General features: G+C 39.6%; 1 protein-coding gene across 7 annotated transcripts in view; it reads left to right on the top strand.

Moving 5' to 3' along the window:
* The window catches only part of pde8a (phosphodiesterase 8A), a 57,234-nt gene extending 30,458 nt beyond the window's left edge, over window positions 1–26,776 (top strand). For 5 of the 7 annotated variants that reach the window (XM_044134195.1, XM_044134175.1, XM_044134166.1 and 2 more), the window contains 22 exons: window positions 1,605–1,661; window positions 6,761–6,951; window positions 8,585–8,641; window positions 8,892–8,946; window positions 9,193–9,281; window positions 10,351–10,429; window positions 10,747–10,887; window positions 11,385–11,473; window positions 11,559–11,610; window positions 11,702–11,744; window positions 13,454–13,531; window positions 13,714–13,784; window positions 15,490–15,654; window positions 17,337–17,385; window positions 17,509–17,644; window positions 17,749–17,947; window positions 19,612–19,829; window positions 21,141–21,273; window positions 22,073–22,147; window positions 22,812–22,976; window positions 23,108–23,237; window positions 24,471–26,776. In XM_044134195.1, the coding sequence (XP_043990130.1) occupies window positions 1,605–1,661; window positions 6,761–6,951; window positions 8,585–8,641; window positions 8,892–8,946; window positions 9,193–9,281; window positions 10,351–10,429; window positions 10,747–10,887; window positions 11,385–11,473; window positions 11,559–11,610; window positions 11,702–11,744; window positions 13,454–13,531; window positions 13,714–13,784; window positions 15,490–15,654; window positions 17,337–17,385; window positions 17,509–17,644; window positions 17,749–17,947; window positions 19,612–19,829; window positions 21,141–21,273; window positions 22,073–22,147; window positions 22,812–22,976; window positions 23,108–23,237; window positions 24,471–24,577 (2,379 nt within the window). In that variant the 3' untranslated portion in view covers window positions 24,578–26,776. The remainder of the gene's footprint in view (window positions 1–1,604; window positions 1,662–6,760; window positions 6,952–8,584; window positions 8,642–8,891; window positions 8,947–9,192; window positions 9,282–10,350; window positions 10,430–10,746; window positions 10,888–11,384; window positions 11,474–11,558; window positions 11,611–11,701; window positions 11,745–13,453; window positions 13,532–13,713; window positions 13,785–15,489; window positions 15,655–17,336; window positions 17,386–17,508; window positions 17,645–17,748; window positions 17,948–19,611; window positions 19,830–21,140; window positions 21,274–22,072; window positions 22,148–22,811; window positions 22,977–23,107; window positions 23,238–24,470) is intronic. The other 2 variants (XM_044134213.1, XM_044134184.1) reach the window with 1 other exon arrangement.

Genomic DNA, 26,776 nt, shown 5'->3' with positions numbered 1-26,776 from the left:
AGCTTTTGTTTGTTTTTTTGAGAGAAAAAGAGAATGCAATAACTGCTTCATTTAGTAATGTCTCATAAGTAAAGGTTTCTAAAATACTCTTTAGTTCTAGTAAACTAGACATTCCTGTTATTTTAATGTGTTGATTATTTCTTCAAGATTTCAGATTTCTTTCACGTTTTGACTTTTTCTTATCAATGCTTTTTTTTAAAGATCAATGCTTTATTTTATTTTTGATTATTTTATTTAACCTTTATTTAAGTATGTTGAGACCAAATTGTCATTTTTGACAGAAAACATTAGAACATCACACAGCTGAAAACATTAGACTATCATAAAACAAAGGGAAAAAAAACAAAGAAATTATATTTTTTGAATGATTCAGGTGGATTTCGGCTGCTGTTCAGGTGATCCTCACTGAAGGTTACTATCGCAGCAAAGACCAATTTTAAATCAGAACTTTAGACAGTTTGTTACTTTCAGCTTGCCTTTTTTAATATATACAGCTAACTATTTTAATTGTTCCAACACCAAATCTAGTGATTTGGTGCTTAAAAATGCTTTTTTATGCTTTTTAATGCAAAGCATTGATACCCACAATGGCAACATCCATGGTCATCCTGCTCTCCGCTCTTGGGGTTACAGCCAATCAGCAGCAAATGGAAAGAAAAAGCTGCATTTTGATTGGCTGTGTTACAAATTCTAGCCAATAGCTGTAGTTTTCTTTTGTTGTCATTTTTCACTTTTTGTGCCATTTGGTTTATGACTATCTGTTTTTTGTTTTTTTTTCCTTCTTCTTCATTTGACATAAATTAGAAATTTAACATAATTTATTCATTCTGTTTTTTGCAAAGCTTGGGTTGTTTCCTGTAGTCAAATACCTAAAAATAGAAACAAGATGGCCACTCTTTAATTTAACCATAACATTAACATGTTCTAGACAGAAGGACATAAACAAGGACTAGGTTGGGTTTGGAGCTCGTGACAAATTATTTTTTTGAATGAAGGGCAAACTTGGCTGTTTGCATTGTAAAGACCCACATGTTGGATAATATTGTACACAACTATAATTTCATGTTATTCATCTGCTTGAGAGATTAGTGTCTAAGCCAAAATTTACTCTCCTTTTTTCTTAAGACTGAGATGATTACTCACACAGTCTTCCTCAAAAACGCTCTCTGTCTGTTTGCTCAATGACTTAAGCTCAAATAACAGAACAAAAATTAGACACGACAAACTGCTTACCATGGATAAAAACATCAACCTGTGCATCATATCTGGTCTGTATTTCATGTCATTGAACCCAGCTGTTTAATTGGGTACCTTTTCTGTTTGCATGTTTAGTGAAATTGGCAATAATCATCTCAAATTCCATCTAAGTTGGATTTTTCTGCCAGCCAAAAGAAAATTAAACTATATTCCCTGTTTGTCTGTGTTTTATGCAGTTTGCTTTGCTTCAGCTCTTCCTGATTTAATATAGGTCAGGTGAAAAGGAATGGCTTTTGTCATTGTGATTTGTAAACTCCAGTCAACCTCTAAACTAATACAAGAAGACATTTCATGTGAAATTTCTCAACTGTTTTGTTTCTAACCCTTCTATTCTTCTTATTTTTCAGACCTCGTTGACAGAGGTGCAGTTTGGACCAATGAAGCTATTTAAAGACCCACTTCAGGTACGGTAAAACAGTTCTCGACATGTGATGGAGTGATACTTTAATGCATAAAAGCCCGAAGGCAACACCAGGAGTGCTTCAGTCGATGGTTTATGCCTGCATTCTTCAGCAGCCGATTGCTGAGAATTAGAGCTAAACCTGGTGAGGCTGTCAGTACTTTGTAGTGTTTCTTTAATTATTAGTATTAAAAAACAGCTTTTGTTTGGAGTTGCAATAAATCTCGAATATCTTCAAAATGGCACACCTCTCTAAGGAACATGCAAGCATTCACTGGAGAGGAGGGAAGCTCAGCCGTTAATGGACGTGTTGTGTGCTACGCAGCATTGGCGCTGTCAAAGCAACGGGGCCAAATATTTGAGAATGGGAACATGCCATAATGAACAATACACATTCTGGAGGACTGCAGAGGATCAGCAGTTTCGTCACCGCAGGCTGGATCTTCTCTGACGTTCTCTCAAGATACAGTTTGTTCCAGCCGCATGTCCCGCTTCTGCTGCGTGTGAAAATGGGAAATTCCAAATTTGTAGGAAATATTTCTCATTAATCCTTGATTCAAGAATATATTAGAAGTTTCTACCTCAAATTTCTAAGCTTAAAATGTAAAAATGTACTTGTCTTTGTCATGAGATTGAGGTGATAAAAGGATTTTTCCCATTTTGGAACCTTCTTTTCTTTTTGATTGTTTACCAGGGGAGGGATAAAACAGCTAGTTTAAAACTCTAAACATTGCCTCTCCAACACAGCCGGGGGTATTTTTGAGAATGAAACCATCTGAATTAACGCTCCGTGTATTGTGAGTGCACAGACTCAGTCTCATTGTTTGATGCATTTGAGTTTGGCCACAGTAGGAAAACGAGGTAGAGAGATATCCCCTTCCTGTTTTTGTCACTCACAGCTGATCCTGTCATGCCCTCCTCCTCACAGGATCAGGCGGGCCCTTATGCCTCTTTTCAGCCATAATGTTGTCTAAACGACATAATTAGGTGCTACCAAATGCTCGGCAACTTTCTCTTTCTGTGACTTTCCTCGCTTTTGAGCACTTTTCTCCCTCATTGTTCCTTTTGAAAGTTAGAAATACATATACATTTTCACGTCAAACCACGGTGAATCTGTCTGGTCTGATCTTGGCCTCAATACCCAGGTCCACGTCCTCTGGGGGAATGTTGACTCTCCTCCCAACATCCCAATGTGGAATTCTGATCTAATTCCCCCGTGCGTACTGAACATAGTTGCAGGAATCTGAGGTGATGTATTTACGACCTGTGCACTTATTGCTGCTTGTAGGGAAAATACTCCTACAGTATGTGGAATATGATTTACATTTGGATCACCTCCGTCAGACAGACGCATTCGCTGCTTCTGTCGACTTTGAGCTAAGTGCTACGCCAGTCGAGCTGAAATTGTCTCGTCCACTTCTGTCCTGACTCAACCTCACAGGTGCGATGCAAACTTCAACGTGCAGAACAAGCTTCTTCTTCTTTACATTCACTCTGCTGCCTGCCAACAGTCGGAGATGACGTCTGTTTGAGAGAGTGACTCATGAATCTACTCTTAGAGCAGCACCGCTCTGGGAGGCGGGCCTAAATCTCCTGTCCAGTATTTACGCAAGTGAAGGGAAGGCGGAGGGAGAGACTGGAGGTGGGGGTTGCTTGGAAGCGTGGCGGCAGAGAGGGAGCTCGCTCTCAATGGCTGGCTTGATGGTAGCTGCAGCAGCACTTTCAGACGTAGCCTTGGTTAGACCTGTTGGGGTGAGGGTGGGGGAAGAGGGGCTGCAGCCAGTCCAAGCCGCCTCGACTAATTGTGCCATAGATCATCACAGCGGACTATAAAACCTGTGACGCACAGGAATAAGAGCTAAGCCCGATCAATCTGGGGCCGTACTCTCCGGGCCCGCGGGTCAAATCGTAGGCTGATTATAGAATGACGGGCGCGAACGAGCAGGAACGCAGCAGCTGTGAGCTGTGCATAGTCATCTCGGCAAATCAAACCATGAGATCAGATTACCACACATTCAGTAAGTGATTTAGACAAGTCATTTTACAAGTAAAAGTGACAAAAAAAAGTCTTCAAATCTGAGCAATAAACTTTGAACTAGAAGGGTGAGCGTGGTTTTCTAAGTTTTTTGGTGATAAAAATCCAAAAATGTGGAAAATGTGTCTAAATATTTGCCAGCTTTTCTACTCAAAATGGGCTAAGATCACATTTTGATTGGATGGTGAACATTTGTGATCAACTCTTTTAAAGTCTTGCCAGAGACTCTTAGTTAGACGAAGGTTGAAGTCTCTCTAAGACTTGAAAATGCATCAGTCTAAACTTTTCAGCTTTTTCAGCTTCTTACAAATTTCATTACAGCTTTACCCTGTAATTTGCTCCACCCTGACAGCCTTCACTGTCCATCTAAAGAAAATCATCCCTAATGATGCTCCCGCCTGTGCGTCACTGTGAGGATGATGTTTATCGCATCGTTTTTTTCACAGAGTAGATGACATGTTCAGAATGTCTGGCCTCGCTAACAATGTGTGATCTGTAAAGATCATACAGGACTTTTAGCATTTCATACTGTTCCATCTATGCATTACCAATGTCACACTGCAAAATGTCAGATTAAGCAACGCGAATGAGAGTATTGAAAGTGCTCATGGTCAAGTCAAGTAGGAAGAAAATGTGGAATTAGTGCCAGCAGCAGCCGCAAAACATGGAATCCCCAGAAAATACCTGACACGCCTTGATAATTTGTCACTGGTTGTCCTTCATTGTTTTCTGTGTCTCCTATATACCTTGGAGGGAACTCCTCTGGCTTTCTTTCAACAATGTAACAAACTTGCCAGGCTTCCATACAAGCCAATACCTCAAGCGCAGAATGTGCTTGAGGTATTTTGAAATATGAATTATCCTTGGAGGAGGAACTTTGTTCTTTCTCCTGCTACCTTGAATGGAATAACTAACTTCTCTATTGTTGCAGATTGTGTGTTAGTCTTTAGAGTTACTGCCAAATGAAAACTGTGTGCGTTGGTGAAAATCCTAGCTGCCTGGAGATAAAATGCATGTATATATACTAAAGGTAATTTTGAAGGAGTTTTTTTTTTTTTTTTTTGGCTTCTTGTTTTTTCTGGAGCTAACTTTTAGAAACACACTAGTCAACCAACCAGTTTCTCTTGGACGTACAGGGATCCATACTAACATGGAGACGGTTTGGCTTTGGGCCCTGTGACAGACTGGCGACCTGTCCAGGGTATACCCCGCCTCTCGCCCGGGACGCAGCTGGAGATAGGCACCGGCAACCCTACCGACCCCATTAGGGAAGAAGGGTGTTTAGAAAATGGATGGATGGATGGACGGTTTGGCTTTGGTTCTCCTAGAAACACAGAATAGCTCATGGTGCCTTTGTCCTGTTGCTTGTGGGAAAACCACTGGGATTTAATAGTTGTGGTTCTGGCTGAGATTAACAATATGAGCTAATACCAACATATATTTATCTTCATTTCGTGGATTTCCTCTTGTTTAATAGTTAGTGCTTTTTTGCACATGTGCAAGCCGTACGGGTAATGAGCCTAAATTTTATTCATTATTATTTCTGCATATCCCCACTGTTCTCCAAAGTGTCATTTCAGTATGTTAAAGAGACGTTACTATGTACTATTTATATTTTCCCCAACCATGATTGGATACAATACATACATTCTGGCTACCTCCTACTGTTGATGAGAATCACCAAACCATCACACTTTCACCTCTGTCCTTCATAGTTTGCACAACATTTTTTTACTAGCATTATTTTTATTTATTTTTTTTTTTTTCTAGGTTTATGCCAAACTTTTCTGTTCTGTTGTCCAAATAATCCAGTTAAAATTTCAAGGAACATTATTCCAGAAGTCCTGGCCTTTGTCCACTTAGTGTTCAAGAATGAACCGCAGGACTCTGCAGTATGCCCTGCAATGTGATTTTGGGTTTTTGACGACACCTTCTGCTTTTATAGACTGAACTTGCTTGGACAGACAGACCTAAACTTGTTGAAAGTTGTTTTGAATTTTCTTTCTTAGTTCTTTTGAGGCTCATGAACTGCAATAACCTGCAAGATCATCAAACTGATTGTTGAATTGAGATCCGTTTTTCTGTCTAACTGTCTGATTTACAAACCCACGTTTATACACTGTATGTACAAGACAAAGTAATGATTTTCTAATCATGTGGTCTTTGATGTGATACGTGTGTGATTTTAGTTATTTTTAGATATGTCCAGAAATGTTGTAAAAACACACATGCTCTCATAGCGCAACCTAATGTTTTATTTATTTATTTAATTTTTGCGTGACTATATGCAAATATTTTTTCTATTTTACAGTCATTGATTTTTTGATTTTTTTTATTTATCTGAACTTCTTTATTTACTTTTTTTCATTTTAATGACACTTTGGTTTACTTTTGATTAGTGTTTTTCAATGTGCTTTTTTAAATAAATTTGGCATTTTCATAGTACAGCTTAAACTACTGTCAAATAAATGACTACATGTTTACATAGCCTTTCTTATATTATGATAATAAACTATAATATGTATAATGACTATCATTTGACAACATTATCTAGATGATAAGGTTGATTTATTGGTAGTAATGTTTTAATTATGCCTTGACCTATTGCCATTTCCTGACTTAAGAAGATCAACACAAAGCTGACATTGAATCTTCTCATATTATTCCGAAATTTAAATATTGCATGCAAGAAACTTTCAAGTTATATCCAGACTCTATGTACATTTTTTTGATTTTTACCGGTACATAAACTATTAGAAGGACCAGCAATTCTAGCAAACTAAGATCAATAAAGTAAAATAAACAACAACAAAAATAGAATAAATAAAATAAATATATTTCTGTGATTTCCCCCCGTTCTAAAAACACTGACTGACATTGAAAGGCTGGGATCTTTCAGCATGAGATTTAGCTACTGCAGTTAAATAAAATTCACATATGAGGGCCTTTTTGCAAGGTGTTGCAATAAATGTGAAAGATGCATGTCTTTGTGGATGCCTTTCTAACAAAATGCAGGTCAGAACATACACGTTTAATCCGCGTCTCCTCTGTCATTTCCTGTCTTCCAGGTACTTTTAGTTTTTGCCAAAGAGGACAGTCAAAGCAATGGCTTCTGCTGGGCGTGTGAGAAGGCTAACTACAGGTGCAGTGTGGTGCGGACGCCTGAATCCGCTCTCGAATGCTTCTCAGAGAAGCATCACGACCTCGTCATCATTGACCACAGACATTCCAGACACTTTGACGCTGAAGCACTGTGCCGGTAAGGCAATCTCCCTTATCTCTGCTGTAATTAAGCATCCTTTAAACCTCACACCTTTGAACTGCACGCCTCCGGTTTAATCCAATAAAAGCCGATATTGTCGAGAATATTTGTGTTTTTAAAAAGGACATCAGAAAGATTTACTCAAGTTTACATTCAACCGAGTTGTATCATTTGTGATTGTTGGTTTAATTTTTGTAACTATGATAGTCTCATTCAGCTAAAATAAGGAAACTATTGAAAACAAAATAGAATTCTGGGAATTATTTCATTTGGTTGTTTTATTTTTTATGAGTTTTATCCTAAATAGAAATGCACCAATCCGATACTAATATATGTATCGATCCTGATAATAAAAATAATTCTAGATCAGGTATCGGTAACAATGTGCCTGATCCATAAGGAAACATGTTTTCAGTCTAGATCTGTGCTTTGTGCTCTGAGCGATGTTGTGCTTTATTTATTTAAAATTATTTTAGAATTCCTAATTGCACTTTCTGAATCATATTGGTACAAAGGCTTGTCGCAGTTTATTTTATACATATTTGAAAAAGGTCCTCAACCTGTTGCTTTTGTCGGTTTCAGGTTATTATTTATTTCACATTGGCTGGTTTACTGTTAATTATGGAAGCCCATTTCCGCCACTCTGCTAAAAAAAAAATAATAATAATAATCTTATTATAATGAGATACTATCTCAAAATAATGAGATACTATCTCATTATAATGAGATAATTTTTTTATTTTTTTTTTAGCAGAGTGGCGGAAACGGGCTTCCATAGTTAATTGCACTGATTGAACAAATTAAAGTTGCCTTGTTTTTACATGTTTGACCAAGCTTGTGAATCAATTTGTGTATTTAAGTGTGCTGTACTGGTGTAGAGTTATCAAATACATTTGTGATTGAGTACCTTTATGTTTGTGTTTTTTTTTAAAAAAAGGAAACTTTGTAAGTCTGTCCAGCACAGTTTTTCAGTACTGGCTGATACTAAAGATACTAAACCTCTGTATCGGTATCAGAAGTGAAAAAAGGTGTATCTCTGCATCCCTACTCCTAACTCAACTTTACAACTCAACTGATTCAGGGCCCGTGATCCAACACATGCCAGGTGACCTCGAAGGGACCAGCTGTAGCACAACTTTTACGAGTTTCAGTCCTCATGGTCGTGCTTCTCATTATCTGTGGTGAACGGCCGGCTGATTTTTCTCATTTCTCTACCTTGTGGATTTATGTCGCCGAGTTACGAGCGGTGCCTGGCCCGTACCACCGTCTATCTTTAGCCTCGGCGCAAACCAAAAGTGCATTTACAAACATTCATTTGCCATGCCCGGACGGTATGTTAACCCTATTCATCTTTGGACGATCCATATGTTCAGTGTACACGCTCAGGCTCTAGTTGGGGGCACTAAAGGGCCTTTATGACCACTGGCTGGGGGAAACCGCAGGCAGACGAGCGGCCCTGTACACTGCATTCTTTCAGAGGCCTCGGCACCGCTCGCAGAGCTCCACGTCTGGGCTCTGCCTGCCTGTGAGAATCGGAGCGTGAAAAACTGAAAATACATTGATTTGATGCCACAGGCTTTTCCAACCGCCTCGCTCACTTGCTAAAAAGGCTCTCTCTGTTTACATTCAGGTCAATTAGAGCGGTCAACTCCTCAGAAAACACTGTGATAGTCGCCGTCGTGAAAAGGTACATGTTTGCTTTCTTCTTTTTCTTTTTTTCTTTTTTTTTTATTGCCCCAATTGGTAGCTCGTGATTAAGGGGGAAATGTTGGTAAGGAAAAAAAAAGATGGAAACGTAGTGTGTATGCCTCCAGCCTGTCATCTGGAGCAGCCCTCAGATGTTCTCTAAACAAGCATTTATCATGTGCTGCTTTGCTGCTAACGTGTTTTTCGTGGGTTTTTTTTTGTTTGTTTGTTTGTTTTGTTTGTTTTCTAAGGCCAGACAGAGAGGAAGCCTCTGTGATGCCGCTGATCAATGCTGGCTTTAATAGGGTAAGCTTAAAGTACACAGTGTATCTTATTCTGCCTGAAAACGTGGTTTTCCACTGATAAGAATCAGATCTGCAACTGATGATTTATGTCTTTCCATGGGAAATGAAAGTTATTGAAGATACGCCCTCGTGGCCCCCTTTTTTTTTGTTTTGAGAATGTCCCCACTTGCCGATACGTGGATTAGCATTGCATATTGTAGGTTTTATTTATCCACTTTTGACGGGCCTCTGTTGCTCTGACCCTTAGAGGTATGTGGAAAATGTCCATTTGATGGCCTGCTACAACGAGCTGCGACAGCTGGAGCACGGAGAGGTGCGGGCACAGTTCAAACTGAGGTGAGTCATGCTTCCAATTACGCTACATTGTAGTTAAGCTCTATATCAGTGGTGAAGTTTGCTTATCACGTTTAAGCTTTCTGCACCTCAATGCACACACACACACACACACACACACACACGCACACCTCCCAACCCCACATACTTGGACACACACAGACAAAACAAAATAGTCTGCAGTTGCAAAGATACTTTTTTTTATACTCTAACTCTCATAATACTGCTGAATGAATCCCTTGTATTACAGGAAGGATAACACAAATGCTGCAAGTACTGTGCATTTAGGTTGACATATTTCTGATTGGTTCAACTGGAAAATACTCTAACATAATGTGCTTAGACAACAAAAAACAAAAAGGAAAAAAAAAACACCAACACTCCATATTGTACAATAATTTTTTTTTTAAAACAAAACCTATCTATTCACAACAATGCAGTGACATGCAGCTTGTGAAATATTTGACTAAAATAAAGCTAGTGGAGAATGTTTTTCAGCTTAAAAGCTTTTTTTTTCATGCATTTTTAACTTTTCCACAGTGGAACACAAAATTATTCACACTCCTAACAGATTTAGTTCTGGAGCAACCTTTCCATTTTTACCAGCATGTTTCCTCTGACTGGCAGTAACATTATCTGTTTGAAGTGTCCCGACTTGAATCTGATAAAGAAGCTAAAGAAACTGAAGATTACGTTGGCGGAGACAAGGCCTCCAACCTTAAACCTTTGGCAAAGAGAAATGGTTAAAATATCAGTGGATATTTTAACAGCTGCTTAGCAGTTATAAGAAGGGTGACATGCAGCTGTATTGCCAAGATAGTTTCTTATTGAATATTGTGAAGAACAGAAATCATATTTTACATTTATTTTTTTTATTTTATCTTATTTTTTTTACAAAATGAATACTCATTTGTACACTTGTTATTTCCCATCAAAAACAAACTATTTAGTTAAATTGAAAAAAAAAAAAAACACAACAGGTAAATGTGTCAGAGGTATGAATAATTGTAACTTCTTGTCTTAAAACATGATCCAACATTAATGTCTTGATGTTGTTTCCTTTCCCTGCCAGGGCTAGTAATGCCATTTTCACAGCTCTGGAACAAAGCCAAGACGCCATCGAGATCACTTCTGAAGATCAAGTAATTCAGGTTGGGATTTATTTCATTTGTTTTCCCCTCCAACCATGTGTGTGTGTTTCATTCTCTCCCTCTGTTCTCCTCAGACCCTTTTTTATTTTTTTAGCTCCTGTTCATATCTTGGGATCTCATTCAGGAGTAATAGTAGATTCTGTCATTTAAATGGTCCCAAAACACTGTGGCTTGTGTGTTCAGGATGTTTTCTTCTTAATCTAATGAGCTGAAAATGTCTTTTTTTTTTTTTTTTTTTTGCTTCTTTTCTTCAGTTAATTAAGAAACAGTAGTTAAGTGTGCCTGAACTCATCACTTTTCTTTCCCTGCCTTTGCAGTATGTGAATCCTGCCTACGAGTCCATTATGGGCTACCAACAAGGCGAGCTAGTAGGGAAGGAAATCATAGAAGTGCCTAAAAGCGAGAAGAATAAGCCTGATCTTCTTGAAACGATTAACTCCTGTATACGAAAAGGAAAGGTAACGTGTGCTCTTTACACTTCCACATCTTTTATCAGCCCCCATGTACGTCCGTAGCTGTCTCCTGTGCACGTTGCTTCGCATCACTTGTGTAAGCACCCCAGATATCCGAATCCCTGCACGCACGTGCCCCGTCGGCCTGCGCCGCTGGTCATCCAGCAGCTCCGTTTCATGTGCAGTAATCTCACCACACAGAGCGCAAAGGTCAATCCTGGACAGCCTAACAGCAGGAAGGGTCTTTTTAATCTGCGGGGTGGGAGAGGGTGGACATGAAACAAGCGCGCTGGACTCCAGTTGCGCTCGCTCTCTCCATTAAAGCGAGTTGCCATTCTGTGACCCGCTCCGTCTTCACCACCTGTTGCACACAAACGGGACACTTTCAACATTTCACTTTTTTTTTTTTTTTTTTTTTTTTTTTTCAATCGTACGTTGCCAAGCAGTCCATCGGCCTGTTGTGTCTTACAAAGGGTCCGTCGGCCTGTTGTGTTATGTTCCAGGAGTGGCAGGGGATTTATTATGCCAAAAAGAAGAATGGAGACAGCATTCAGCAAAATGTGAAAATCACACCTGTGATTGGACAGGGAGGGTGAGTGAGCTGGAGAATAAATCGCCTCCGTTCATCACACCGTTTTGTTTTAGCGGATGTAAAGTTGTGCCTTTGTCGTCCACAGAAAAATCAGACACTGTGTGTCTATCAACAGGCCTTTAAATGATAATAATAAGGTGAGATTGGCGGTTTTGCTAAGTAGTAAACAATGAGAAGGGTTTACTTTGTTTGCATGTGTCAATGTGTCTTTCTCATTTGTCTGTGCAGACTGATAAATCCGCTGATCGTGTGCAGGCAGAGTCACAAACAGGTGAGATTCTTAAGTTAAGATGTTTCTATAAATATCAGACTTTTAAGACTCTTTGTGATATCTCTTCACCTCTTTTTTAAATGTCACAAAAAAATAAATGTAATAAATAAATACTTATACCCTAAATATGTAATAAATAAATAAATGGAAAATTAATCAGTAAGTTATTTATATACTTTTGTATTTACAGAAACTTTGAAAACAAATCTGAAATGTAGAAGCTCATGCCACTATTTCTTCTTGAAAATATTTCCATTTTTGTACAGCAGGATTAGATGGTGACATATTTATTCTCTATTATTGAAGATCCTATCACCATTCTTTTTTATTTTACATCAAATAACTTAGGACACACATGCGCTGGGTTTAAAACCACGTAAGAAATGACAGTCAGTGGTTATGTCAGGTTCAGCTTGCTGAGAAATAACCTTGAAATAACTTTAATCTCGCTTTTAGTGGACCTTGGAAAAAGTACTTTGATGTTGCCTATTGTTTCCTGCTGCAATGTGGCATCCAATGCAAAAAGAAGCCGTAGCTGTGACTGATTTCAAAACTCTGCTGCTCGACGTCCAACAAGTAAACAGTAAACAGGGGTGGTATCTCTCGTTGGTTTGCGTCAGCGGCTCTGTTCCGTTTGTTTCCGGAGCTTTAAATGTTGTCCCAGTTCATTAAATCTCACTCCGTTTCCTCTGCGGCACCTTTTCACCTCGTAGCGTCTGATCAGAATTCAAGCCTCACCTGCTAAAATCTCTATTTCCTGCTCGTCATATTAATTCCTATTGTTTTTATTTCGTCCCCAGTTGCCCTATGTTTTGTATCATTTAATTTTATTTTCACTTTTTTCAGTGCTTACACCTTAATTATGCCTGTGTGCATAAACAAATCACAAAACTCAATATTGGTTGTCATTTCTGTTCTTTTTTTATTATTATTATTGAAAAACCAGATGTCCATAAAAGGTTTGTCTGAACGCTCAAGAAAACAAAGAAAAGTTTCATTTTCTGTAAAAGTGTTGAGAGTAAGACTTCCATTTCAGCAGAACTGACTGTTCTGTCAGGACTGTCAGAAATACAAAATGTAAACCGCAGTTCACTCATCTGAATCAATAATCCTGTATAAAGTTTTCAAAATATATATTTTTTTATAATTTCTAATATACTTCATGGTAACGCCACATGCACCATTTACATTTATTTTATGAATGTTAGTGATTTTGTACTTATAGGTTCTCTCTAAATAAATTTTTCTTAAATTTTCTTTGCAAATTTAAAAAAACAACAACAATAAACATAAATAAAGAAAGGTTCTCTGCACTCTGATGAAAATTTTGTCTGAAAGGTTTGGTGTCCATATATTAAAAACATGTAGTTAGCTGTTTTTAAGTAATTTTTAAAGACACAAGACGGAATAACACCAGGTTCTTGCAAAGCAAAAACCTTCTAGTTTACTTCCGGTTCACTTAGTTTGGTTTATTTATTCCGTTTTAAGTTTGTCACTGCTGCCATTTGCCAAAAAGAAAAAAAGGACATATATATGTATTATCCATATGTCCACAGAAATCATCTTCACACCAAGCTTATGAGAAGCAACACACACACACAAAAACGGCTACATCCTGCTCAGTTATGTAAAGACATGGTGATGTGCAAACAAAGCATGTGAACTACATGTGCTGATGTAAATAACACAAAGTGTTTTCCCTCCTCCAGATATACTAAGCTGTAAGCACAAAGACCGGAGGAAAGGCTCTCTGGATGTCAAATCCATAACGTCTCGGGGGAGCGATGGTGAGAGTGAAGGGAGATGGATGATGGAAACACTCTGCTTCTTGTCAGCTTACAAAACCTGCCCAGCTGTTTGTGTTTGTGTTGCGCGTTGTTTGGATACACGCAACACGTTAATTAGGGCATGGCTGGAACATGTGCTCCTTATTTTGTGGTTGAAGACGTTCCCTCTTCCATCCTAACAGGTAGCTCACAGAGAAGACACTCCTCAATGGCCCGAATTCACTCCATGACGATAGAGGCTCCCATCACCAAGGTGGGTTCATCCCAGTCCCCTCCGTCCCTCCTAGCCTCCGTCATATGATTATCTCTTACCGTCTCGTGACTACACACTTTTATTCTAAAAGTGCTAAAAAGGCCACGAGCGCTTCTTGCACCACCACCGAAGTGGAGTGTAGAAGTCACACAGACACACTGGCTGTTTCAAGTGGAGATGGGTTGATAAAATGCCACATTTCATGCACAAGACAAGTAGGAGCATGTTGGATGGGAATGGCCCGCCGTTTTAAGCGGTTTGTGTAGCTTGGATGGTTCGACGCAGCGCGAGTCCCCAGGGAGGGGGTCATATGACACACTGCGGTTCTTCTGCTGCATCATTTGACTGTGCAGTCGATCCCTGTGGGCGTCGTCCTCTGGAGATTAGAGCAGTGATACGACTGCTGGCTGTGTGCGTGCGTGTGTGTGTTGGGGGAGGGAAGGGTGTGCGCAAGCAAATTAGTTCAAATTTGTGTTTTTGTACATGCTTTGATAACCTTGCCATTGGTGCCCATTGTTAGAGCCGACGTTACTTTTCAGACTTTTTTTTTGAGAGAGAATGCATGTTGGTTATAAAAGGATACACATCTTTACATGTCTTTTTTTTTGTTGTTGTTGTTGTTAACTTAGTTAGCAATTTATGTATTTAAGAGCTGAAAATAACCTTTTAGCATTTTATTTAAAAAATAGGTTTTTTTTGGGCTTCCCTGGAAAATTTAAAGGGTTTTTTTATTTATTTATTTATTTTATTTCCAATACAACTGGCTCCCGTAGCTCAGATTACAAAAGGGATAGAAATCTGAAATTTGAATAAATCCCAAATGAGCAACATTTGGAAGAATATTTTGCAGGTCTGTGGTTGTTCTGAAAAGAAAAGCCTTATTCAGTCAGCTTTAAAAAGAGGTTGATCAGTATAATATGCAAGGAGATATGAGTAATAAAATTTAAAAAAAAACACTGCAGACTTTTGGTACCCTGCCATGGCCTCATGGGATTTTTTTATTCCTTTATTCTCAGCCAAATTTCATGTGCTTATTTAATACGTAATGAGGTTTTGTTGTTTTGTTCCCCCCCCCCAGATATCTGTAGCTGCTATTTCTTTTAGTTTAGTTCAGGCCACATGTTTAGAAGCATCAGCATTTTTCTGCTAATTAAAACTGAGACGTCCTCGTTTGCAGTCAGAATTAGCGGTTCCCCTGTCTGTGCAGGAGGCGTGATGCTTTTTCTGAGCGTAATGTCGATCATCTGTATGTCAATAACTGTCTATTCCCTCCTGCCTCACAGGTTAGCAGTATCAGCTCTGAGGAGTCACAGGGACATGTTCAATCAGCAACAAACAAAATAAAAACAATAAAAAAAAAAAAAGTGGAATAAAAAATAGAAAAGTTACCAATGAAACACTGGAATCTTTTTGCTGTGGGGGTCGTTGTGGTTTTTTTCATGGGTGCTCAGCTTTATTTTATGACCTTTTTCTCCTTGCGTGAAACAGCAGGAACGGGCTGTTTGTAGCCACAGTCCAAAGGCTTCAAATGACCCACATGCTGTATAGCGGTGCTGGCTGGAGTGTGTTTTTTTTGGCTTTGCTTTTGCCAATTTTCTTTTTCTGCATTCCAGCCAGAAAATTAAAACATTCTGATGTTTTCAGTCTGCTTTCGTATTTCTTGCACTGTTCCAACTAATATGGCTGTTTTTCTCTCCTCAATCAGGTTATAAACATCATAAACCAAGCACAGGAAAGCAGCCCCATGCCTGTGGCAGAGGCCTTAGATCGGGTGCTGGAAATCCTGAGGACCACAGAGCTGTACTCTCCACAGCTGGGCACCAAGGATGAAGATCCACACACCAGCGACCTCGTCGGGGGGCTGATGACGGTGAGTAGATTCTCGGTCATCGTCACACTTGGTAAGCGGCGGTGCTGTTTTTCTGCGGCACAAACTGAAAAGGTTCTTGTACACAACCTGACTCCTACTGAAACATCTGTGATCTGGTAATAATAATAAGATTACGGGTGTGTGATTTATTTATTTATTTATTTTTTTAAATTATCATTTCCAAAGAGGAGGAGGCAAAGAAAGATTACTAGACACTAGTGGTGAAGAACAAGAAGTAGTGCCAAGTTGGCAGTCTTGGCAACAAACCCAGAGGAAGTGTTAGATTGTCCTTTGTGCTCCTGTAGGCTGGAGAGGAAAGCCCACCCCACCCTTTCTCTCTCCCTCTGTCTCTGCACACATACACCCAGCAACACTCGTTTCCCTCTCCACGACCAGAGGCCCAGAAACATCCTGTTCTTTGGACCAGATGAACATGCACGGCTTTGCTTTTACATGAACTCCTCTGTGACAAAGCGACGGCACTGAGGTGCTGGTCCATTCCAAAGAAGATTTGTTCGGTAGAAGCGATAAAAGCCGGAGTTATGCCAGGCGGTTTGTCCGAGCTCACGTGGTAGAATCAAGTCGATCAAGTGACGATTGAAAAAAATAAAGGTCAGCTCTCTTTTTTTCTGACTTTTTTTTTGGGGGGGGGGGGGGGGGGGCTCCTAAAATAGTACTGAGGCAGCAGCACCACGAGACAATGCATGGGTCAAAGATGAGCCAGTCTCCTCTTCCTTTTGCACTTGTGAAGTAAACATTTCCCATTGTGACACACACCCATGCACTCACCAACACCCAGTGTGTACTGTAACCTGTGCTGTGCGGAACAAGTCTGACAGAAAACCAACATAAATGTTACAGCACACCGGTCAACTTTATCAGAACCCAAATATCTAAATAAGGTATTTTTTTTAATTATTCATATTTTCTTTAACGTTTTTTTGTACATATTTTATTGGATGGGAACTGTTCAGACGAGACTTTTTTCCCCTTTTTAAGTGATTATGTCTGCAGGATTAACCACATTAATTTCACATAGAAACCTTGATTTATTTTGTGGTTGTACTTTGGATTTTTCAATTAAGAATCCAATTTGGAAGACCTCTTCTTTAAATGTTCAAACATCTGGGGATTCTGATGTTAAAGTACATTTTAAAAATTTCCGACCCAACAAGCACTAGAAAGGTCATGATTGTTTCTCTTGATGTCCAAATTCTTAACAAGCCGTCTGTTACACCCAGCTGGTATGAGTCACAGTCCTTAGAGAGTCCGATCATTACACTTCTCTCTGCTTGGTTGATTATTTGGGTGAGGCCCCGTTTTCCCTCTGATAAGCCCCATTTGCTGTAACAACATACAGGAATCCCCAAAGGAAGAGAAATGACCAAGTTAAATAATTTGCTGTAGATTGGGTAACATACAGTCATAAATAATCACGGTGTCATTCCAGACTCCACTGTCGGAGTGCATAAAACTGATGATTGTATCATTGGGCTGCATGAAGAGCTCCGTATTACATCTGGTACGATTACAATTAATGTCTCAGCCGGGGCTACGTTGGCTCCTGGAGTGACCCTCCTTCCATAGGTTGTGCTGATGATCTTCCCTCTGAGCTGAACCCCTAATCTAATGGTTACAAAAAGGCAAACTAAAGCTTCCCTTCTTGTTTCTCCTCTGAACAGGATGGTTTACGCAGACTGTCAGGAAACGAATACATCCTCGCCACAAAGCGTGAGTTTACACAAACGGTAGACCCCAATCAAACCGGGTTGCCTTTCCCTTCGCTCCGTTTGCTAAGATTTTTTCAGTTTTGTTTTTGCTTTTTTCCTGTTTTTATTTTTATTTTGCTCGCAGAGCCCAACCATCTGCCAAGTAACCTGGCGACCCTTCTGTCATTAAACGACATCCCCCCTCGGATCGCCCAGACGATGGAAACTGAGGACTCATGGGACTTTGACATCTTTAGCTTGGAGGCTGCGACCATGAAACGGTGAGACCTCCCGCTCTTAAAGGATGACCACAGGTGTTTTCCTGTTGTGGAAAGAGTCTTCTCGCAGATGGCTTGTTAACTCGCCGCCCTAAATCCTCCTGCAGGCCTTTGACCTTCTTGGGCCTCAAGATTTTCTCCCGCTTCGGAGTGTGCGAGTTTTTAAACTGCCCTGAAGCTACATTGCGCTCCTGGCTGCAAGTGATTGAAGCCAACTACCACTCCAGCAACTCCTACCACAACTCCACCCATGCGGCTGACGTCCTGCATGCTACGGCATATTTTCTCTCCAAGGAGAGGGTGAAGGTAAAATGGGAAATATAACATTTTGAATGCACATAATTATGAGGATATCTTTTTATTATTATTATTATTATTCTTAAATAATAATACAAAAACATTTGGGTTAAAAAGTCTGTGTTTTTCTTGAAATGTAGTGAAGTGTTGTGTAGAGGTTTTGAACCAGCTTTCATTTCTTGAAGTTGTTATTTAAAGAGTCTGGCTTTCTGCTAATTGCTTAAAGGAGTCTTGAGACAGTCAGGCTTTCTGAAAGTCTTGTAAAGTGTTTCTTGGACTTTGGCCGCTTGCTCAACATTTCAAATGGGATATTTATGTCATCTCTTTCCATTTTTGTAGTTGCATCTATGAAAAATACCAAAGATAACAGTTTTCCATAAACGTTGTTTTGATTTTCTGCACCAACACAAGGATTCCCAGAGAATCAGGGAGCTAAAAGCATGTCATTAGAGTTAACGCAATTAATTTCTCCTATGTTGTAAGTTGTCATTTAGGCTTGATGCTTCATTTTGTATGCCAGGTCCTTATTCTTCATAGTCTACGTAATATTCTGTTATACTCACGTCTGGCTACTTGGAAACTAAATGCATTAGTTTGTGGCTTAAAACTATTTTTATTTAGAAAATTGTGAAAGTATTCATAACCCGTAAACGTTTTTTACTGTTAATAGAACGTCAGAAAATTCCCGTCCAGAGTTTGTAGAGTGCAGCCAACATTTAGCAGAAGGCATCCTTGTCAGATGAGATCTGAATTTAAACCTTTTTGCCAACATGCAAAATTTAATGGAGGGTAGAAAACTGATTCCTCGTATCACTCTGAGCGCAGCAATGCCCTTGACACATAGCAGTGGCAGCATCATGCTGTGGGGATGCTTATTTTCAACAGAAATATAGAATCTGTTCCTGATGAAGGGAAGCTGTCCTGGGCAGAAATACGGATCTCAGCTTGTGGATGGTGATTAAAAACAACCCCCATATCATGTAAAAATCCCAATGAAATACATTGACATCGTGCTTATAATATGAATTTAGGTGGCATTCACCTTTTGCAAGCCACTGTGTGCACGTTACATGTTGTGTCAGTGGTAACCTAGTTTATACCTAAATGCTACATGTTACTGGGGCTGCCAGGACAAGGTAATGTGGACATAACGGTCCATCAGTTTCTTCTCAATCCTAGAGTCACAGTTTTGCCCAAATGTGTCAGTGGTTCAGTAACGTGTTGACGGCTGGGACTCGTTAAGCCGATTACTCAAAGCATCTATTTCTGATCTCGGCCCGGTGATCTCTCGGGGCTTTAGCCGGTGAACTGTGAAGTTACATCACACGAGGTTAATGAGTCCCAGGAATTCCATAGGTCAACGTTTGTGTTGAAGGTCACTTGTGCTTTACAGACCACATGCACTTTAAGAACTTAAATTCTCCTATCATTTTGGAATGTGTGCCCAAATGGACAGTTGTGCTACAGTTAAATGTTCTTTGATAAAGAAAAAGAAAAGCTACTGCTTTATTTAGCGGAACCGCTGACCTGCACATAACCACGACATGCAGCGTTGAGTAAAGTGATTCTGTCCTCGGTTTTGGTTTACATCATCACCTTTAGTTTCAAAGACAGTAAAGTGTTTTGTTCTCAGTCTTTAATATACATTTTTCAAAACTTGTTTGTCCTGACAGCAAAGTTTGGATCCCATTGATGAAGTGGCTGCTCTGATTGCCGCCACCGTGCACGATGTTGACCACCCGGGCCGCACCAACAGCTTCCTGTGCAACGCAGGAAGTGAGCTGGCCATTCTCTACAACGACACAGCTGTGCTAGAGAGCCACCATGCTGCCCTGGCCTTCCAGCTCACCACCAGAGATGATAAGTGCAACATCTTCAAACACATAGAAAGGTAAGGAGATGTGTTTTGATCAGAGACGATTATCTCAAAAATGCATTTTTTTTTTTAACTTCTACAATCAAATACTTGCAGATGTTCTGCTCAGATACTAAGAAATAAAAACCACACAACTCCTTGAAGAAAAAAAAAATCTCCCGACTTAGGGGGTTTTTTCTACTCATGCTAAATTTAAAAGAGTTAATCCACACCCTGTCAAGGGAGTATTTGTTTTTACCTCCTAATGATATAACAAAAAAGAAAATGCTTCAGACCTTTTCTTTACAAAAATCACAAGTTCAGGTGCAGTGTTGTTATGCCATTCATGTATCAGAGGTGTAACAATATTAAAATCAAATAAAATATTCCAGGTTTTCTCATCTACATTTTAAATCCAGATCTGATGATTTATTTATTGTCACATCTCACTGTAAAGCTGTATGAAGCCATTAAAATCAATTCGTCATTAGTTCTTCAAAACTGAAAAGTTGATTGTTGAATCAAAATTAACAGGGCACACAATGATTAAAAAGCACATCACTCTGTGTGAATCTGGGATTTTTCTATATTGAACAGAATTACTGAGACAAGCTAACTTTTTTATAATATTCTATTTATTATTGACGCACAAGATGATAGTGGAAAAAAAATTATTCTGCTTGGAAATCTTTTGTAATTTTTTTTTTTTTTAGAAAGCACATTAGATCTTTTTTTAAAAAAAAGCCTATTACACAAACTTTAAAGTAAAGTTGTAGATAATATCATTTGAGTAGGTGGCTGCAACCTTAGAATATCCTTATAACAATGTTGCATAATTGTCTTAGCGAAAAAAAAAAGATTTGTCTCATTTGGCAGCTTTTGTGCTGAGACACGGTTTTGCTCTGTGTTACAAAAAGGTTCAGATTGTATTTGGTGTTGTTTACTATTGATTCATTTAAATAAAGTGCATTCATCATTATTCATAAATCGTTGGGAGCAACTTCTGTTAGGAAGGGCAGGCCGTAAAGCAAGTCTGAATTTCTGCTGCTGAACGATCACAGTGTGTGTTTGTGCGCATGTTTGTGTGTTGGCTCTGGCGGGACAGTAATGTGATTTGAGCCCCAAAACAGAATAGCTCACATGTGCTGGTCCCCGTGGAGGGCTGGACGGGGGGGGGGCGGCGGAGCGACAAACAAAGCAGCCATTCATCGCCACTGTCACTGTCGTCAGAAGGAGAAAACTGTTTACACGGGTTTCCATGCTACCCACCACGCTGTCCCTACCTCCTTCTTTTCCTCCTCCCATCTCTCTCTCTCTCCCTTGTTATCGTCTTCTTCTTCTCTTCAGGAACGAATATCGATCGTTGCGACAGGCCGTCATAGACATGGTCCTCGCAACGGAGATGACCAAACACTTTGAACACGTCAACAAGTTTGTGAACAGCATCAACAAGCCGCTGGCTGCTCTGGAGGAGAACGGGGTGAGATTTAACATGACATCACAATAAAACACGGTAATTGTATTAGAATGACAAATGATTGTTAAATAATTGCGTTTACAGAAGTAATATTACAACATTTCCATTCTGATTTCTTTCAAATAGGAAGAAATACAATGTCTAACTCTTTCTCTAGAGATTCATAAACCAGCAGCAGAGAGTTCTTGTGTTCTTGGTTCTTGTGTTAGAGAGCGGGAGAATTTAACAACCTGGTTCTATCTTTACCGTCTCTGTGCGGAATGCTCAACATGGATATTGAAATGTTTTCAGGCATGGGCGTAACTGACACGTGGGACATGTCCTCCGCACTTTTTTTCCACCGTTAACAACTGTTTAAAGGGTTGTAAAGATGTGGTAAGGTGATTCTCCGAGCCGTCTTTAAACGAACCGCGAGCTTAACGCCCGTTACGCCCGTGGATCTGATCACTGATCAGAACCTGCTGCAGAGCAGAGCCTCACGGTCTGCCATGTGCAGCCACTAGCCAGACCCAAAAAGGAAAAAAAAAAAAAACCTAAACTTTGCACTTTTCTTCTAAACAAACCGAGTAAAGTGATTAGCTAACACTGCTGCACGCAGATAATGATAGCAAAATGCTGACCAGTTCATCCGGTATATCATATTAAGCTAGTTAACAACACAAACTGTTGTTATAACCTATTTTACATCCATTGCTAGTTAGTTAATACCAGGAATAAACCCAGCTCTTTTTCATTTATGTACAGAAGTTGTGGTCACTGTTACTTCCCACATATTTAAATAAAATCTTTATTTTCACAATAGAATGAGACATGTCAGGGAGCAGACATTAGACCAGACGACAGCAGCAGCAAGGAGAGTGATGCAGGGTCTTCTGAGGTAAGGAGGGATTATAACGTGATGAGAAAACGAGGTCTGTTACAGGAAGAAACCAGGCAGGTATCCGAACAGGGTTTTTACAGATATTTCAGAATTACACTCATTCGCTCTCCACATTATTTTTGACTGAATTATAGGCAGCACAGCGAGAAGGCCATATCTAGTTTATATTTAGACTTTTTAAAAATTATTTTCAGATATTACTTGTGTTCGAAAAGGCAGCAGGTATAGGGCGTTCACTTTTTACTCATCTTGATTAATTTGCATATCTGTGCTGTTGCATTTACCTAACATAGTGCGGTCAGTTTCTGTGTTCAAATTAAATTATGAGGTCCCTTGCCGTGTTACCTGTCACTTTCATTTCATTTTTGTGTGCTAAGTAACAATTTGCGTATAGGACTTTCACTTCTTTTCGCCTCCCCTCACTTCTGAGATGATGGTTACTCCCCAGTTTTTAGGCCTTTTTCTAAAGACGGGATTAACACCAATTAACTACTTTTATTGCACTGCATTTGAGTCCAGTGTACTCAAATCAACAAGACAGGCCAACGAAGCAAAACAAAAAGTATGTATTCTGGACTTCTCAGAGTATATATTTTCATCTGAAAGGATCTGGAGCACTGGAGTTCTGCTCATCCTGACCTCCTGCGTTGGTTTCGTTTAGGGAAGCAGTGACGAAGAGGCTGTCAAAAACGTCCTGACGTCCCCAGAGAACCGGATCCTCGTCAAGCGGATGCTGATCAAGTGTGCAGACATCTCTAATCCGTGCAGGCCTCTGGAGCTCTGCATAGAATGGGCTGGCCGCATCTCTGAGGAGTATTTTGCACAGGTAAATACGTTTACTAAGGACTATTAATACAATTTCTAGAATCCGACGCTGTTTTTGGCGCAAAATGTTCGTAACAGACTTTTTAGTGTTGTCGGACATGATGGTGACTTGTGCTCTTGTCTTTACCGCAGACGGATGAGGAGAAGAGACAAGGTCTACCAGTGGTCATGCCTGTGTTTGACAGAAACACGTGTAGCATCCCAAAGTCCCAGATTTCCTTTATAGACTACTTCATCACAGACATGTTTGATGCATGGGATGGTGAGACAACACGGCATCACATAAACAACACAACCGGTGTACAAACCAAACCTGTTTTTTTTTTTTTTGGCTTTTGTTTTACTTCCTTACAATTCCTTGACTGTTTACAAGTGTAATTTGGAAAGCCAGACTATGATGGATTGAAAGAAATGAAAGGCGTGATTGTATAAAATCCATCTGAGTCTGAGTTTGGGGATTCTTCAACTAAGGATGCACTGATGAGACTTTTTTTGGCTGACACCAGTTTCTAATTTTTTATAAAGGTTGGACCTGCTGATTACTCCACCTCCACCCCACGTGGTTTTTAATGGAGATCGTAGTTTTGAAATAAATGGAAAATGGCGGAATTACGAGGTTATCCACTTGCATTAACAAATGTCCCTAGTCTTTATTTGATGTTTGCCTAACTCTAAAGCATTTGTCAAAGCACCTGTTGGAGATTGAAGGATTTATAGACCAAATATGATTTGACAGGGAAACAAATCCAACTTGTTTTTTTTACATTTGACTTTCCAAACACCAGAGACGATTAACGATTAGTGCATCTAATTCTAAGATGTGCTTACGGGTGAAATTTATGTACTGAATGCTTTTTCTGTCCTAAAATTAGCTATGTGTCGTTTAATTTCACTTTAATGTATCAAAACTACTAGTTGGTTTATGTTGATCTGTACATATGCTTGGTGTCACAGTGAGGAAACTTGCTTTTTGCCATCATATGTAAAATAATTGCATACAATTAGAAATTTCAATTATTGCAATTTTAATCTCTTAGCTGCCACTATTTTCCAAAATTTTACTTGTCCCGGAGAGACGCATAAGAAAAGCTCTTAAACTTCCTAACAACCCTGTGGACTGATTCCATTGTCGTAATTTTTTGTGTAAATCCAGCATTTTATGCTACACAGCTGATTTGTCTGCCAGGTTTCAATCAAATGTGTCTTGGATTGAAAACCATTTTCCCAGTTTCGCTAAATTCTAAAAATGCAAACAGAAACAATTCTTTTCCCCAGAAGCTTTGCTGCCACACACATGATTCGTTGCATGTAAACGCCGTGCAGTTAATGGCCTTTCTTGTGATGGTTTGATTTTTAAAATTGGATTACAACATCGCACTGAGATTTGTGTAAAAATAAGGATTTTGCTGCATGTCTCAAGACAGACAGAAGGTAAGGGTGATGTTTGTGTTTTTTCACTACACGCCTCACGCCGCCTCTTATCTCTCTTCTCCAGCTTTTGCAGACCTCCCCAATCTTATGCAGCACTTGGACAACAACTTCAAGTACTGGAAAGGCCTTGACGATCGAAAGCTGCACACCCTGCGACCGCCTTCGGAGTAGCTGCTTGTGGCTACTCAGCCCTGGAAACCCGGGTGCAGAACCTTCTCTCCTGCTGGGGCGTCTCTCTCCCCCCCCACCCCCCTGTCAGCCCAGCCCAGCCGCACAGGGAGTCCTTGCCTTCACCCTCCTGCTTCTGTAGCACGTCGAGCGCCCCACATGTCCGTCCACAGCAGAAAAACGCACAGAGGAACTTCCCGACACTGCCGAAGTGCTGCTGGCTTTTCACAGGCCTGTCGGATGGGAACTGTAACCGTCGGATACGGACATTCAGCATCCTCATGAACTTCTCGTGCCTCATAGGCATTCGCAGTGTCGCTGTTGGCACGACTGAAAGGAGGACGGCGGGGGGCTTTCGGGGGGCGGGTCCTCACCGGTTTCTGTGGCAAAGCATCCATCCTCTGACTACCACGTTGGCACTCCTGTCTGCCTGTGAAGTTGCTGTTAGCATCTAAAAAACTGTGTCTAGTCCATTTAAGGCCATGTAATCACTTTTTCAACCTCTAGCTCGCAGCGAGGCAGAACCGCTCCTAGAAACGTTCCTAGAAACCATTGGAGGCCACGTCATAAAAGTACACTCCACCGCTTTTTTTTTTTTTTCATTATTTGTTCGTTCGTTTGTTTGTTTGTTTGTTTGTTTTTGTTTTTCAGGCAATATTTATACGTGTCCTTCAGAAACACAAAGTTGACTCACGGCTGTCATAACAGAAATGAGAGCGGATGTTTCCTTCATGGGTCAGGGGTGGACCTTTTGTCCCAGGCCACTGCTGAGACGGCAAAAAAGAAGAAAAAAAACAACTCAATTACAGGTTATTTAGTGTGCTAATATTTTCTTAAATTTTCACGTTTTCTATAATAAAATTCACAAATTAGTAAATGAGTTGGAGCAGAATGAATTTAGAATTAAAAAAAAAAAAGCCAAAGCTATTAAAGACGAGTACTACTACTACTACTACGCTCAAAAATTTACAATTATTATTCATGCGACCTTACTAAGCATTTGTTGTTTTCTTATCAAGAGTACAGTACCAGTTTGAATAAACGAATGAACCCTTTGTATTGCACTGTACACAACATTAGAAGTGTCTACGTCTCAGTGATTTGTCCAGGAATGGGATGTTGCGTTGGAGAATAAGCTGTTTTTCTGTTGATCATCAGGAGATCGTCTGCTTGTCTGAATGCATGTGGGGGTTTGGTTTTCCTTTTTTGTTTGTTTTTTTTTTTTTGCTTTTCTTTCTTTTTTTTCTCCTGTTTTTTTGGTCGTTGTTGTGTGAGTGGGCGGGTGTGTTCATTGTTGCAGCAACCCCATACTCCTGGTTTGATGCTGTAAAACTGCTTGACATTTGACAACAGCAGCAGAAATATGTGAAAATCGTTTGGACTTGAACAATCCTTTTTCTTTTTTTTCTTTTTTTTTTTGTCCTCCCTGAAATTTTTTGTATCTGGTTTGACCTACTGAAAAAGAAGAAGAAGAAGAAGAAGGAAAAAAAAAAAAAGACTGCCTTATTTTGTACAATATTTATACAATACATCCCACTGTGCAACTGCAATGGACATCTGGAGTTTTTCTTATAACACATTCAGAAGGTTACCTTCAAGTAAATCTCAATATTTTTATAGACAATGAATTTTACACTGGATTTGCAGCAGATGAGATCAACCATAATAGCTATCTGAACACCTGTGAAGGAGAAAGCCACACAGAGCGTGCGCATAGAGAGCTGAATGGTAAAGCAGGATGTGGATTGCAGAGTCGTCTATCACTGTCGTTAAAGCAGTCTCCTGGAGGCCAGCTTGCATTGATTTTTTTTTTTTTTTTTTTTTTCTTGTCTTTTCTTTTGATCAAAACATCACTTTATATTTGGCCAATCGTCCAACACCCTTATGCACAGACCCGGGTAACATCGTTTTTTTGTTTTGTTTTGTTCATTGTTGGATTCAGATTAGGATACTAATTTCTACGTTAAAAGATCGATGCTTCTTGAGAAGATTTCCTCTTTAAACAGTATATAAATGCCATAACAGCTAAGCAACTACTGGTTAATGAGATGCATTAACCACAATTAATTTTGTTTCTCTCTTATGACAGAATTGTACACTTAATCAGGGGATTTGTTTGTTCCTTCTGATTCACGTTTTGGTCTGAAGGCACGGGGGGGAAAAAATAGAACCTCTTCAATGAAAAATAAAATGTCGACTATA

The sequence above is a fragment of the Gambusia affinis genome, linkage group LG02, assembly GCF_019740435.1.
Source record: "Gambusia affinis linkage group LG02, SWU_Gaff_1.0, whole genome shotgun sequence".
NCBI classification, from domain to species: Eukaryota; Metazoa; Chordata; class Actinopteri; order Cyprinodontiformes; family Poeciliidae; genus Gambusia; species Gambusia affinis.
Note: the sequence above shows the minus strand (reverse complement) of the source record. Positions and strands in the feature narration are given on the sequence as shown.